This window comes from Balaenoptera physalus, assembly GCF_965194825.1.
Source record: "Balaenoptera physalus genome assembly, chromosome: 7".
Lineage (NCBI taxonomy): Eukaryota > Metazoa > Chordata > Mammalia > Artiodactyla > Balaenopteridae > Balaenoptera > Balaenoptera physalus.
Window position 1 is genome coordinate 53,915,170 of NC_138886.1, and position 15,645 is coordinate 53,930,814.

General features: G+C 35.7%; 1 protein-coding gene across 15 annotated transcripts in view; it reads right to left on the reverse strand.

Moving 5' to 3' along the window:
- Window positions 1–15,645, reverse strand: part of RFX3 (regulatory factor X3) — a 307,605-nt gene that overhangs the window by 21,202 nt on the left and 270,758 nt on the right. For all 15 annotated transcript variants that reach the window (XM_082470961.1, XM_082470970.1, XM_082470974.1 and 12 more), the window contains one exon: window positions 7,763–7,916. In XM_082470961.1, the coding sequence (XP_082327087.1) occupies window positions 7,763–7,916 (154 nt within the window). The remainder of the gene's footprint in view (window positions 1–7,762; window positions 7,917–15,645) is intronic.

The following is a 15,645-nucleotide window of genomic DNA, read 5'->3' on the forward strand; positions in this document are numbered from 1 at the left end:
ACCAACCTAGGTGGATAGAACAGATTTTATTTCTAGTTTGATTCATAACTTTTAAAATATTTAGACGTACGGTACCATAGGTCCTGCAAATGCTAGGGTTGGGCCTGGCAGCATATCCTTTATGTAAATAAAACTATGGGCTGAAAAGAAAGAACCTTGGTGCTCTTAACTAAAGACAAGCTCCCACTGAGGCCACCTTCACTGTCTATCAGGAAAGCATGATATTAATTTATAATGTCAGAGGAGTACCTATTTTGATTATACCACTTCCCTTTTTTGGGAAATTATTAACTGGAGAGACAAGGGTGGTGGAAGTGTGGAAACATGTTCTCTTTGTACCAAGGAGACCTTTACCACTAGCATGAATCAGACTTGAAGTGCTTGTAGGATCATCACAACTGGCCCATATACTTGCTGAAAATCTCCCGTACTTATGAAAGTATATTTTAGTATAGTGATGGTGAAAAGCAGAAAACAATTCTTGTGAATTGAGGAAATTACCCATCCCAAACAAGGACTATTTCTTTACCAGGAGGACCAGCAACCATCAACTTTACCTGTGTCTGAGCAAAAATATCAGAAAGACAATGGAAGGCCAGAGCCACTTGGGCTGGGCACAGGATGATAGAGCATGGCAAGGAGGCCAGCAGGGGGAGCTGTCATGCTTAATCTAGGCCAGGGAACCTTTCACACCTAGCTGACTCTGAGGCTGGGCTACCAGGCTAACCTCTTGCTAAGCAAAGAGCCCAGTGGTGGACTTTGCTGAAGAGGACAGTGTGCCGAGTTTCCCTTCCTAACGTCTACAGTGATCATTTTAGTTCTTGAAAAATGTCAAGAAATCTTGGATTTCTATTTTCTTCTCTTTTCCCACTTCCAAACACTTTAGGAAAACTAATCTCTCGTTGTAAGCACTTATGAAAACCCAACTTCATACGGAGGTTCTCTGAAATACTGAATGAGTATTCTGGGGAGAGGGAGCTCTTCTTGGTCTAGGAGCATTATTTTCCTGCTGATATAGAAATCCAGTATGTCCATCATGAAATGAAATGAGAAGTTCTGTTAGTTGGTTGTCTGTCTTTCCATCATTCTTTTGTACTTCCTTCCTTGAATGAGTATTTTTGGGGCACCTATTGTGGGATTGTGTTTAGACCAGAGCTGTAAGCAAAACTCCATTCCCTGAAGAGGATGTGAGGAGAGGTTAGAGCCCAGAGCAAGCAGGGAAGGAAACCAAGTGGAGGAAGCTAATGAGCAGAGATCCCCGAGGGATAGGGTTGCAGCCCTGGGCTGCTGAGTCAATAGGTGCTTTGCTCACATGCAAGGAGAGTAAGGAACAGAATGACAAACCAGGAAAGAGGAGAAAAAAAACATAGGAGAGCATCTACAGAGATAATTCTTAGGAACTTGGAGGATGAAGGTGTAGGAGAAAGGCTTTCCAGGGGGTCACTTTTATCATTTATTTTCAAGTTGTCAGAATTGTGCTAATGTAGAGGAGCAGATTTACAGCTAAAAGCAAACTGCAAATTCTAAAAACATAACTTTGATTTAGGTCTGGTCTGTGGGTGGGTACAGAGGCGCTGAAGGGTGTAATTTGTTGTTGTTGTTGTCTTCTGGCAGATTTAGCTTTCCAACTGCAATTTGCTTAGACTAATATTCCATTTAGTTTGCATATTCTGAACGTCTACCAACAAAAAGTGGAAAGGGGAAGGGTGGTAGGACTATCAAGATGCATCCTGCAATGCAGAGGAAAGAAGCCTTGGAACAAAATAATGAAAGCTTTCATACCAGGCATCTGGTTTGTGCACGATTGCGAGTGTGCAGGCATTTGGGGGAGTTATAAAGTACAGACAGAAATAAATTAGTCCCTATTCCAAAACTGTCTATAAACAATTTATATGGTGAAAAATTAAAATGTGGATTGAACCCATTGGGCTATTTGGAGTGAGACAGCCCCACTTCCTACAGTTAGCGCTACCACTAGTTCTGATATTGGGCAACTTTCAACCTCTGTTTTCCTTATGGGTGAAATGGGGACACTAACATATCCCTTGTAAGGTTTTGGTGAATATTAAATAAAAATGTAAGACATTTAGCACAGTAGTTGTCACAAGACCAGTCTTCAATTAGAAAAATATTAATAAACAGTAAGCTTTATTATAAATGATAACTAATATAACTTCTGACAAGTATTCATTACACTTTTTAAGTTACTACTGTTTCAAGATTTTTTTTTCCTGCAAATGATTTCAACTGTGATATGATTCATCCCTTTTAAATATTCTATAACAAGTCTATTATTCAACAGATACATTTTCAGTGTATTCCCTAGTTGCACTAGAATAATGTTCACTGAAATCTATTTTTCATTAATTCGATTTTATCTTAAGCATCCATGCATATTTACAATGGTTGTACTTCCATCAAATGGAAGTTTTTCACTCAACTTTTATCCTAAAAGCTTGCCTGTGAATTATTATTGCTCTTCTCCAGTTTTTAAATTTTAAAGAGTTTTTTCCCCTTTCACTTTGAGTATATCAATTTTAGTGAAGCCAAGACATTTTTCTTTTAATGGTAATCCTTAAGAGTTCCTCAATTTTTTTCCCTAAAAATATCACTAAAATATTATATTTTTAATATTGATATTCACAGCTGAGCAATTAAAGCAGCTTTTGGTTCCTATTTTTATTTCAAAAAGTTGATTACATAGATATAATATTAAGTATAATTAAATTATGATAAAGACAATTTAAATATATTTAATACATTAAATATAAAAATGTTTGTCACAGAAAATCATTTTATGTAGCAATAAAAATTTGTAGATTCAGTGAATATATTAAGACTACGTATATTTTAAAGAAATAAAGCATGTATGCCATTAACTTCTAAATATCCTTCAAATAGTCATAAAATCCAAATAAAAGGATATTTTTCTGCTCAATTTTCCTTGTCAGAGCTGTACAGAAAACCTTATGATTTTTAAAAAAATTTAACAGGTGTGCAAACAGATGCAACTTGTTTATTTTACTTTATTCCTACTCTTAAAATTTCACCACTGCCAGAAACTCTATGGGCATATTTATAATATTTAAATAAAAATTCAAAAAATTGCATAAATCTTAGCAGTAAATAAATTGTTTCCTTTTTATCATCTAGGCAAAAAATAAAAATAATAATGAAACTTTGGAAATGCAAATGCTTTAAATAACCTACTGCTCAGTATTAATGTAGTAGCAGGCTGACGTTTAGAAGAAAACTCATGGTGGTGATGTTGTTTCATTTGGGGGTTCCATTACATGGTAGACTTCATTTCAACAACTGAAATGTCAGGGCTACAGGGAATGTAAAAATAAAACTTGTATGTGTGCATACTGTGTTTATATGTAAAACATGATGTATTGGTCTCTCTTGCCTGCTCAAATAATGTAAATAACGTTAATTTTAAAACTCATTTATTGAATTCACATTAGTGAAAAGATATATTAATTATCCTTAAATTACTTTGAAAGGGAAACCTTTCCCTTTGCTTCTGGATCTATTTAGCTGCCTGACACCTCTCCCAAATACAGCACCTATAAAGGTAAAACAAATGTCCAATAAAGTTTGTGACTATTTTTCAGCTTTCCCTTTACTGATTTCTGAACTATTCTTATTCCAATCTCACCCCATCCTGCAGCAGGTAATAAGCATGGTAGATTAACAGCAAGGGCTTTGGTGCCAGGCTGCTTGGTTTCAGAACCTGATTTTACAACCTAGTAGCTGTGTGACTCTGTGTGACTGTGACTTGATGGCTCTGTGTCTCATTTCATCATCTGTAAAATAGATTAAAAATAATATTCACCCACAAGTGAATATTATTCTTTAAGTATTCCTATATCCCTTTAATTTTCCTTTACAGCACTTATCAGAATTTATAGCTATGTAGTTATATGAACATTTAACAAATATGTATCTCCTACTAAAATGTAAGTTCCTTGAATGCAGCACCAAAATCCATTTTGTTCATCACTATATCCTAAACGTTATAATGTTTGGTCTAGAGTAGATGCATAAGAAGTATTTGTTAAATAAATGAATAAATTAATTTTAGAGATAAGTCTGAGAACCAACAAAAGTGAACACGATTTGCCCAAGATTATACTACCATAAATGACAGAACTGTAAGTAGAGTTTAGTTCTTCTAACTTAAAGTTCTCCATTATTTCCAGGCGTTAAATCTTCGATAACACAAATCATACAAAGAATCATGCAATTAATATTATGTAGGTTCTAGAATGAAAAGTAAAAGTAAAAATCAGAGAGTGAAGGAGTATCTAACGTAGTCTGGGGGAAATTGGGCCTCCTCGAGGAACTGATATTTTAAGACATGAAGGAGTTAGAATGGGCAAGGAGAGTCAGGCAGAGGGTTCCAGGTAAAGAACAGTTTACACAGTGGTCCAATGATGAGAAAAGCTTGGTGAATAAGAACAGAGAAAAGACTACTGTGATTGCAGCAGAAGGACCTGGAAGAGGGAGGGTGAGGTTGATCAGAGAGACAGGGCCAGATCTTATACCAAGGAAAGACTTTTCTTCCTTAAGTAGAAGAAGAAAAAGCCACTAAAGGGTTTTAAGTGTGGATAACACAATCAGGTTTGCATTTTCATAAGATGATACTGACTGCACTATGGGGAGTTTGGGAAAGGGCAGACTTAGTAACTGGCTGGATATGCAGGTCAAGACAGAAAGATACATAAAGATGATGCTCACATATCCAACAGGATCGACAGGGAGGGTACCATTTACTGAGAAAGGACCATTAGCAGATAAATCAAGAGCTTGATTTCATTAAGGGTATAATAAACTCTCAATAGATAGTGACAATTATTATTGTTTTTGTGGTTGTTGTTACTGTTGATTGAAAATCACTTGCTGCAATTGAGGGTAATGGTGATTTTTATGGATTTCAATGGATTTTGGCCTGTGGTGTTGCTCCCATTATATACACAGGCACTTCTGGACTTGAGGTTTGGAAAGGGAAGTCATTTAAGGAGCTAAGAATGCAGCTGAGGCTTGACACACGAAAGCCTTTTTTACCTCCAATCTCATTTCTAGGGTAGGCTTAGGATAACACGTGAGAGATGCAGGAGAAAACAGCCTTCCTTTCTCTTGAATTTCCTCTCCTTTTCCCAAGAATCAAGAAATTTTAGACATGATAATATGACCATGGCCAACAGGTCTATAATGGCCAATTGGTCTATGAAGCATCAATGTTTTATGGGGAGATCAAGTCTGTAAAATTAGCTTTACTTGGCCTGGGCTGAATAATGGATGAGCAAAGACAGCTCAAAGGATTTTCCTATAAATTGAGTAAGGAGATAGTAAGCAAAGAGATCAAGAGGTATGCTTAGATCTTTGATCTTAGAGAAGGTATTTATACCTTATTTTCTGATCTAGACTTTATTTATATTATATCTTTGAATCATGTGGCAATCTGTCTTATTCATTTACATTGTTTCCATATAGTAAAAAAGAATGTCAATTAAATCATTAGAATGATTAATTGGCAGTATAGACTACATAAGGCCATTTTAATACTGGTGAGCCAGTACTGCTTGTATTAGCATATGAGGAGGTCGCTAAATCTTCACACTGTGTCACTGGCTCATGGCCACAGGCTTTGTTCCCTAGAGATGCAAGGGAAGCAGAGATCACGCATCAGGATTAGCCACATGGTGTTAATGAGAATCGCTGTTTATCATTATCCTGGTTATCCTGTTAAAGAGGTCCTGGAGCATATGAGGTAGTTGCCAAATGTGTTAAATATACCAAAAGGCATGTCTATTTCAGAAGTTTTGAGCCCTGAGTTAAAAAATTTTATCGTATTTAATCTATTTGCCAACTGGGCGTTTTGCAACCAGGCATCTATAAAAGAACTAAGGAAAGAGGCACTGAGGGGAAGTCAAATCTAAGAAAAGTCCAGATTGTTTTTGGTCAAAGATGAGGCCCTGCCTGTAATTTAAAAGCTAAAATGAATCTTGCTTAATCTCACACACATATAATTGGCATCATTTAGGCACAATCACCATTAAGAAACATACAAACACATATAGATCAGCATACAGCAAGGGATTTTAAAGAGGGAAAGAAGAATATTTTAACCAACTTTCTGAATAAAAGTCACATGTATTTTACTTATATTATAATACTTATAAAGGTCCTTGAGGTATTTTAATATATTTTTAAATTTATACCTTTACCATCATATTTATTAAACTAGGAAAAGCATCTAATATTTATTTTTACTTTTTTAAATTTAAATAAGCACATACACATAGCTTAAAAGTGAACATGTCTTCTTGACTGCTTTGGGCAGTAATATGTAACATTGCCTAACCTGGCATAATCCAGCAAAATCTGGATTCAATCAAAACCCAGTTCAATACAACAAAGTGAGCCAGGGCTGAATCATTTGTGCATGTGCATCTCTCCCTCATTATATTAACCAGCCCTTGTGTATATTAACTTTAGCATTTTAGTTTTACGACATGTTGAAAATACATTTTGACACTATCCAGAAATTAAGAAGAGAACTTTTTTCCTACACCTTCAGTGATTAGGAGCATGGGTATGAAAATCAGACTGAATATTCAAAACAGGTCTCCACTGTCTGCTAGCTATGCAACCCTTTAATCTCTCTGTGTCTTAGCTTTCTTCCTGAACCTCAGATTCTCATCTGTAAACAGGATAACGTAGCACCTATCTCAAAGAGTTGTTGTATGTGTTAAATGCTTTATCATACATAAGGGACTTAGGACTGTGTTTGGCACATAGTAAGTGCCCCCAAAATGTTAGCTATCATTTTCATCATCATTGTTATTATCCTTCATTTTGTTCTTGGGCACTTGGAAAAAGAGTCTACAAAACACATATTTAACTTTTTCCTCTGAGTTCCTAGCCCTTAGCCTTATCAGAAGCATCAATCTTTCTTATTTTCCAGTCAATAAGGATTTTTTTAAATTGAAGTATAGCTAAGTTACAATATTGTGTTAGTTTCAAGTATACAACAAAGTGATTCGGTTATACATATATTTATATATGTATATATCTATAAACTTTTTTTCAATTCTTTTCCATACAGTTTATTACAAGATATTGGATCAAGTTCCCTGTGCTATACAGTAAAACCTTGTTGCTTATCTATTTTATATATGGTAGTGTGCATCTGTTAATCCCATACCCCCCAATTTATCCCTCCCCTGCTTTCCCTTTGGTAACCATAAGTTTGTTTTCTATGTCTGTGAGTCTGTTTCTGTTTTGTAAATAAATTCATTTGTACTATTTTTTTTAGATTCCACATATAAGTGATATCATATAATATCTGTCTTTCTCTGTCTGACTTAACTTCACTTGGTATGATAATTTCTAGGTGCATCCCTGTTGCTGCAAATGGCATTATTTCATTCTCTTTTATGGCTGAGTAATATTAAGGATTTTTTAAAGTTCAGTGATTCTCAAGATTTTCTTTTACATAGACACCTTTATAGCATATTGAAATATTCCATGTACTTTCACATGATATAATCGACAGTTTTAGAACCTTTGACTAAGAAAATATATATGAACAGAGGGATTTAAGGACCCCCTGAAATAACCACACAGGCCCTCTGGGGCCCAAGACTCATTGGTTAGGAACCGTTGCTTTGATGATTAATACATTTAGATTAAAATAAAATTCAGATCTTTTTAGAAAGCCCTGTGGGGTCATAGCTCTTTTAGCCTCTCTTACCTCACCCATGACCGCTATGGGTGTCTCTCCTGTTGCCTGAGCAACACGATGTTCTACTAAGTAGAACATATACTCGTCGTAGAGCAGACGGATCAGGTGGAAGGAGCCAAAGCTAGCAGCACTGCGGAGGGTTAAGTCCCGAATAACCATTGAGCTGTTCCAAGAGAAAAGACACATATGCAGCCATTGTTAGTGAGCAGGATTAGAGTTCAATCTAATTTTCCTCTTAAAAGAAGTTAGAGGTCTAAAAGATTGGTACAGCACACAACCTGCCATGGAATAATTTCACTACTGAAAGCAGTTGGCTCAACTCTTTCAAACAGAGTGGTAAAGAGGTCATCTTCACTGAAACTTGACTAGATCCTTATTAGAGCTAGACAAGTATTAACTGGGAAAAACCATTTTACTGTCATAGGCAAGTCTTTTGATTCTATTAAATTCACAAAGGGGTCAGAATTGAATAAAAAAGATTTTTGGAAGGCTGACAACTCATCACCATAAGAAAAAGCAACTCAAAGTGAAGGTCTTATTGATGATGCGTAAACACTGTGTCACTATCTCTCAGTGATAACGACCTCTGGGGTATGCTGTGAGAAAAATATGTATTTGACCAAGTTTACAAAATATACTAAGCAGGGACTTCCCTTGTGGGGCAGTGGTAAGGAACCCGCCTGCCAATGCAGGGGACATGGGTTCGGTCCCTGGTCCAGGAAGATCCCACATGCCTCGGAGCAACCAAGCCCGTGCGCCACAACTACTGAGCCTGCGCTCTAGAGCCCGTGAGCCACAACTACTGAAGCCTGCGCGCCTGGAGCCCGTGCTCCGCAATGAGAAGCCATCGCCATGAGAAGTCCACGCACTGCAACGAAGAGTAGCCCCCGCTCGCCGCAAGTAGAGAAAGCCCGCACGCAGCAACGAAGACCCAACGCAGCCAAAAATAAATAAATTTATTTTAAAAAAAAAAAAAATATATATATATACTAAGCAATGTTCCCAGATGTGGCAATGTAGAATGTAGGAGGTTATGTACAGGGATCCGTGCAAGTTCTGTTGGAAGGCAAATTTATTAAGTGATTCTAGTTCCTTACTGATTTCCATTAAATTAAATTAAGGTGATTTTTCCATTAGAAATAGCATAATAAAATCAATTAAGAAATGCATAACTTTGAAAAATATGAATGTTTAATTTATAAAATACCAAAATCTGAACCATATTATTAATAAAATACTAACAATACACTCTATTATACTCAAAATGGAAGTGAGTCAAAATAAAATTTTGGCCTCATTGAAGACATGTCAATTATTAAGCTTATCCATGCACTTCAAATCTCTTTAATATTTCTAACTTAGAGTCAGGGTAGGATGTGTGTGTGTGTGTGTGTGTGTGTGTGTGTGTGTGTGTGTGTGTTTCTCCTCACTTTCACTTAGTGTCCTTTTCTAGAGATTTCTGTCTTACGCAAACTAAAACAGGCATTATATTCTCTGATAGGAGGAGATAGAATCTCACAAGTGTATGGGCTGATATTCCTAGGCCTTATTTTGCAATGAAGAATTGTAAAATGCCAGACAGATGGAAAAACAGAAGACTGTACATTTCTGTTTCATTTTCAACCTTATTTATATAGAGGCTAGTAATGTATCAAATTCTACACATTCAACTTGGCAAGTGACAGATCATCCTTGTACATCTAAAACTCTAAAGCCCTGGATTCTGATCCTGGTTCTTCATTAATTCACTATCAATCTCAAAAAAAAATCATTTCCATGAGAGTGTTTTTCCTTTTGGGTGAAAGTGAAAGCAGTACTTTTGGTCTTACCTAATTTGCGTGATTATTTCAAGGATAAAATGCGTTAAAGGTTGTGAAATAAACTTATGAATGAATAGAACAAGACTCAAATATAAGTGATTATGCTCCTAATACACAGAACAGGAGGAGCTGAGCTTCTGACTCTCATTTGGCTACGGCAGCAAGAACAGGTGTTACTATATGATGATGGCAGATGTCTCTCATTCTGTGGATCTATTTACTAAAAAGAAAAAAAGCATGGGTTTGGAGTTAGATCCATGTTAACCACTATGTGATCTTGATTGTGAGTATGTCATTCAATATTTAAAGGTTCAAGATTAGCCTGAGAGTCAAATGAGATAATGTATGTGAGATCTTAAGCAAAACTGCCTATTACCACACTATTCCATATGTTGGCATTAATAATATACTCATTATCATAAAAAGCAGTACTGGTGAATGATTCCTTAGAGTCAAATACTTTAATGAATACCTTAAGTTTGGAACTCTATAAGAGAATCACTAAAAATAAATTAACACTTTCATTTATATGTCAAAGATATAATGACAAAATTGTTATAATTTGATGCATGCTTTTCCCATAATTCAGTAACACATCACCTATTCATAAAAATAATTATTATAAATTGAATAGCTATTGAAATTAAACTTTATTTTCCTATGGAACAAATTTTAACAGGCAGAGAATCCTCTACTTTAAAAAGCAAAAGCAAAGACAACATAAAAATGACAATAAAAAGTTGCCTAACATTTTTACATACATCCAAATTTGATCATGTGAAGTAAATAATTTTGAAAAATTAAGTAATATGGGGTGGAATATTCACTCCTAAGTACACATCTCTTGCTGAAGAAAGACAGCAGCTATTTAAAATACAGCCTGGAGAAGACTAATGGCTAACAAGTATATAAAAATATGACTAATCTTATTCAAAATTAAAAGAAATGTAAACTAAAGGTAAGATACCATATATCATCTATTATACTATAAGACATTAAAAGATCAGTGTTGGAGAAGGTATGGGGAAAGAACTCTCATTTGCTGTTTCTACAAGCATAAATTCACAAAACATTTATGAAGGGAAATTTGGCAACACATGTTGAAATTAAAAATGCACAAATGCCTTCACCTAGCAGTGTTTTCTTGTTGTTGTTTTTACAAAATACCTTTCATTTGCAGGCTTTGGAGAGCAACCAACCCAAGACCATGATCCTTGATGGAAAGCTCGGACGATAAGCCCTCATACAAGCAGGCTATCTCTCTCTCTGACGGTGTTTTTTTTTTTTCTGTTTTTTAACATCTTTATTGGAGTGTAATTGCTTTACAATGTTGTGTTAGTTTCTGCTGTATAACAAAGTGAATCAGCTGTATGTATACATATATCCCCATATCCCCTCCCTCTTGCGTCTCCCTCCCACCCTCCCTATCCCACCCCTCTAGGTGGTCACAAAGCACCGAGCTGATCTCCCTGTGCTTCCCAGTAGCTATCTATTTTACAGTTGGTTGTGTATACATGTCAATGCTACTCTCTCACTTTGTCCCAGTTTACCCTTCCCCCCCGCCCATGTCCTCAAGTCCATTCTCTACGTCTGCGTCTTTATTCCTGTCCTGCCCCTAGGTCCATCAGAACCATTTTTTTTTTAATATTCCATATATGTGTGATAGCATACGTTATTTGTTTTTCTCTTTCTGACTTAGTTCACTCTGTATGACAGTCTCTAAGTCCATCCACCTCACTACAAATAACTCAATTTCGTTCCTTTTTATGGCTGAGCATCGTTGCTTTACAAAGCTGTGTTAGCCTCCACTGCACAACAAAATGAATGGGCCATACACGTACGGATATCCCCTCCCTTTTAGACTTCCCTCCCATTTAGGTTACCACAGTGCACTAGGTGAGTTCCCTGTGCTATACATCATGTTCCCATCAGTTATCCATTTTATACATAGCATCAATAATGTATATGTGTCAATCCCAGTCTCCCAATTCCTCCCACCCCACCCCTTTCCCCCTTGGTATCCATACATTTGTTCTCTATGTCTGTTTCTCTATTTCTGCTCTGCAACTAAGATCATCTATATCATTCTAGATTCCAGATATATGCGTTATTATACAATATTTGCTTTTCTCTTTCTCACTTACTTCACTCTGTATGAACAATCTCTAGGACACTCTCTAGGTCCATTCACATCTCAACAAATGATCCAATTTCATTCCTTTTTATGGCTGAGTAATATTCCATTGTATATACATGTACCACATCTTCTTTATCCATTCCTCTGTCGATGGACACTTAGGTTGCTTCCATGTCCTGGCTATTGTAAATAGTGCTACTATGAACATTGGGGTGCATGTGTTTTTCTGAATTATGGTTTTCTCAGGGTATATGCCCAGTAGTGGGATTGCTGGGTCATATGGTAGTTCTATTTTCAGTTTTTTTAAGGAACCTCCATACTGTTCTCCATAGTGGCTGTATCAATTTACATTCCCACCAACAGTGTATGAGGCTTCCCTTTTCTCCACACCCTCTCCAGCATTTATTGTTTGCAGATTTTTTGATGATGGCCATTCTGACCAGTGTGATCACCTATCAGTTCTAATTCTAGAAATTTACACAAATGAGCAAAGATAGTTTTAATTGCAGCAATATTTATACTAGTGAGAAAATAGGGGGCAACACTAAATATCCGTTTGTAGGATACTAAGTAAAAAAAAATGGTTCATTCATATATGTAAATTTATACATAGTTCAAAGAAATGAGGGAGAGTACACATATAGGCAGTAACTTGGAAAGATGTCAATGATATAATGTTAAGTGCAAGAACTAAAAAGTATAACGTGAGCCCATTTAACATAGAAACCATCTATATAATTCTTAAAAAAATTCTATCCCTAAATAAATGGGAATGTTTAATACTTTATTAGCATCGAGATAGCACACTTCATTAAAATAGTATTAGTCACCTTAAAAAGTGCAAATTTATTTCAATTTATCTGAAGATAAATGTGCAACTTTATACAAAGATAATCGTTACAGTATTTTTTATAATTGTATCACAAGACCAAAAACCACCTAAATGCTCAAGAATAAGAGACAAATGGGATGTTTAAATAATGTATGAGACATACACAAAATGGAATATTGTGAGGACATTAAAAATTATGTTTCTTAAGATATGCTTAAGGTATAATGTTAAATGAAAAATGTTAAGGGAAAAATACAGATAATAAACTCTGATAAACAATTGGATCTCAACTTTATATAACACTGAAAGAAAACATTTTACCAGTAGTTATTTCTGGGTAGTAAAATTATGGATGATTTAAGTTTATTCTTTTTATAGTATTTGTATTTCCCAGATTTTCTAAAGTGAGTATATACTAATTTCATAATCCAAAAAATGTTTATTTTAAAAAGAAGATATTCATTGTAACATAGAAGAATCCTGGGCCGGTTGAATGTCAATAAATCTTTGCAGGGATAAATATCACAGATATAGAATGAATTATATATATATTTCAAAATTCAACTTTTAGGGCTTTATATTTCCCTTAAAATAATGTAAATGACAAAGACGAATATTCATACTGAGTAGCTTTCTGGTATTATTAAACAAAATGCAAAGTCAATTTTTTTATTCCAAGAGAATTCACATTCATTCATTCAATAGTTATTTATTGTGTTCCTACTCTGTGCCAGGGTCTTGTTCTAGAGCAAGTCAGACAAAAATTTGGTTTCAACAGAGCTCACATTCTAGTAGGACAGACAGTTGATAAAAACAGAGTAGATATAAAATATAAAGTTAGGTAGTGATAAACCCTATGAAAAACAATAAATCAGGTTAAGAGATTGGAGAGTGATGGGTGCCGGCACTTGAAGTTAGGGTGTCAGGAAAACTCTTTTTGAGGAGGTGATATCTTGAGCAGAACCAAGACTGAAGTGAAGGAGTGAGCCGTGTGAACATGTGAGCTTTCCTGGCAGAAAGGAGAGCAAATACAGAGACTGAGGCAGAACTATGTTTGTTTTATTCCAAGGACAGCCCAGAGGCTAGTGTGGCTGGAGGACGTGAGCAAAGAGAATACACAGTGGGACCTGGAGGTCACTAGCAGCTGGACCTTGTAGGATCTTATAGGCCATGCTAAGGCTTTTGGATTCTATTTGACAGCTGGGCAATCACCTTATTTCAGCATAAAGTACACACGTAATACTAAATTCTGTTGGAAAATGAAAAAAAAAAAGGGTGCTGACCTTCAGTTAAAATATCTAGTTATTTTTAAAAATACTGATAAGCATGCTGTGAAATTATTGTCATATGTTTAGAAAAGAATCAGTTGAATTATATTATTAATGCTATGTCTGCTTCATGCTCTCTGTGCTGGGCTTCTGCCCTACAAGCCAAGTATCAAATGACACAATTAACAGTTTAATTGGAAACCTATTGTCTGATTCAGACTTCTGTAAGATATGTTGCAAAATTGACTCCACTGAATTTCATGTTGCTAAGTTACCATGAATTCAACTCCTTTTAAAATCAGAGTTATAAATGTTAATTATTTTATAATGGATGAGAAATACCTTTGTGTATTTGTCTTTATAACTCATGGTGTGGAAATTGAAACATATCCCCAAACACATGATACTCAATCCACCTCTTTATGTATTTGGGGATACATCACACCCTTCCAAAGAAGAAAGATGAGAACGTCACACCTGTGACCACCCCCTCCCCGCTACCGTGAACTCTCTTCTCAAACAGTGCTTATAGCTGATTCTGAAAGAGTATTACTTTTTGGAAGATTTATATATTGTTCAATTGTAGGCAAACTAGGTTCTCTGTGCCCCCTTTCAAGTCACTGTATCAAAGCTATAAATTTCATTCTTTAAAAATGGGATACTTGGTTGACCCTCAGGGTGACCCTAAGGAATTCTGTGTTCCGTTATCCACAAAACACACAAGCTGAGAAATGGCCCACTTAACTTCTACATTTCTGCCCAAGAAAGGTGGTGATATTTTTTCCACCTCCCAGGGAGCCAGCGGTAGCCATTCAAAGTCAGGTTAGGCAAGGAGAGACCCCCGTTTGGAGCAGAGGGTGTTTGCAGCAACATGTCAACTGCTGCTATCATGATTCTCTGCCAGTCCATTTCTTTATTTGTATGCATATAAATATATACACAGAATTTTAGAAATTATGAGATTAATCAACTTCAGAAAATGAAGGATTAATATATGTGACTGCCAAATTCTTATTACAAAGCCAAAAACATTAAAAAAAAATACTCTGTAATTCTGCTTCTGTTTGTGAATGCAGTTTTCATTACTCAATATGTTTTTATGCCTCGGTAAAAAACAGGTCAGATTTTAGAGGCTCTTAAGTTTCTAAGCTATTGACTTCGCCTACCAGCAGGAGGTATGCATCTGTCTGAATATGCCTTTCCTTCTGTGGCACTGAAGTATACGCCTTCAACACTGCTTGAAATGAAAATAATAACCATAATAGTGTCTAACAATAACAAGCCAACTATCCCCAACTCAGGGAGGACAGAGGGCAGGCAAGTGATGATCTACTGGGTTTGTATATCTGCAGAGAACAAGAAATACAAGTAAGTAATTTTCTGTCAAGAAACCTGTAACAAATCTCTGTGGAGACAAAGGCTCCAGGAGTGTATTTCTAAAATGATATCAACTAAACATAGAAAAAAAAGTCCTCAGGAAGGAGTAAGGGTAAGTCTGATGTAATGACATAAGAAAGCAGTAAGAAGAAAAAAAAAATCCTTGCTTTTTTCTGATATAGAGGATGCACTCTGCTTTTGGTCATATAGGTTTTGGAACAAAAGCTAGTATCACTTCTGTTTCATCATTCATGAAGCACATATACCATCTATATGATTTTCTGAGGAAAAAAAAATGGACGAAATCAACTTGCAAGCAAATGGGAAAATATCTGAAATCTTCTTAAGAAATGTTCCCAAATTAAAGTTTTGAACCCTACTATTACTACTACTATTTCTACATCTACTTTGAGAATTATGTGATAATGTTTTCCAAATCTTCCCCATATATCAAAGGA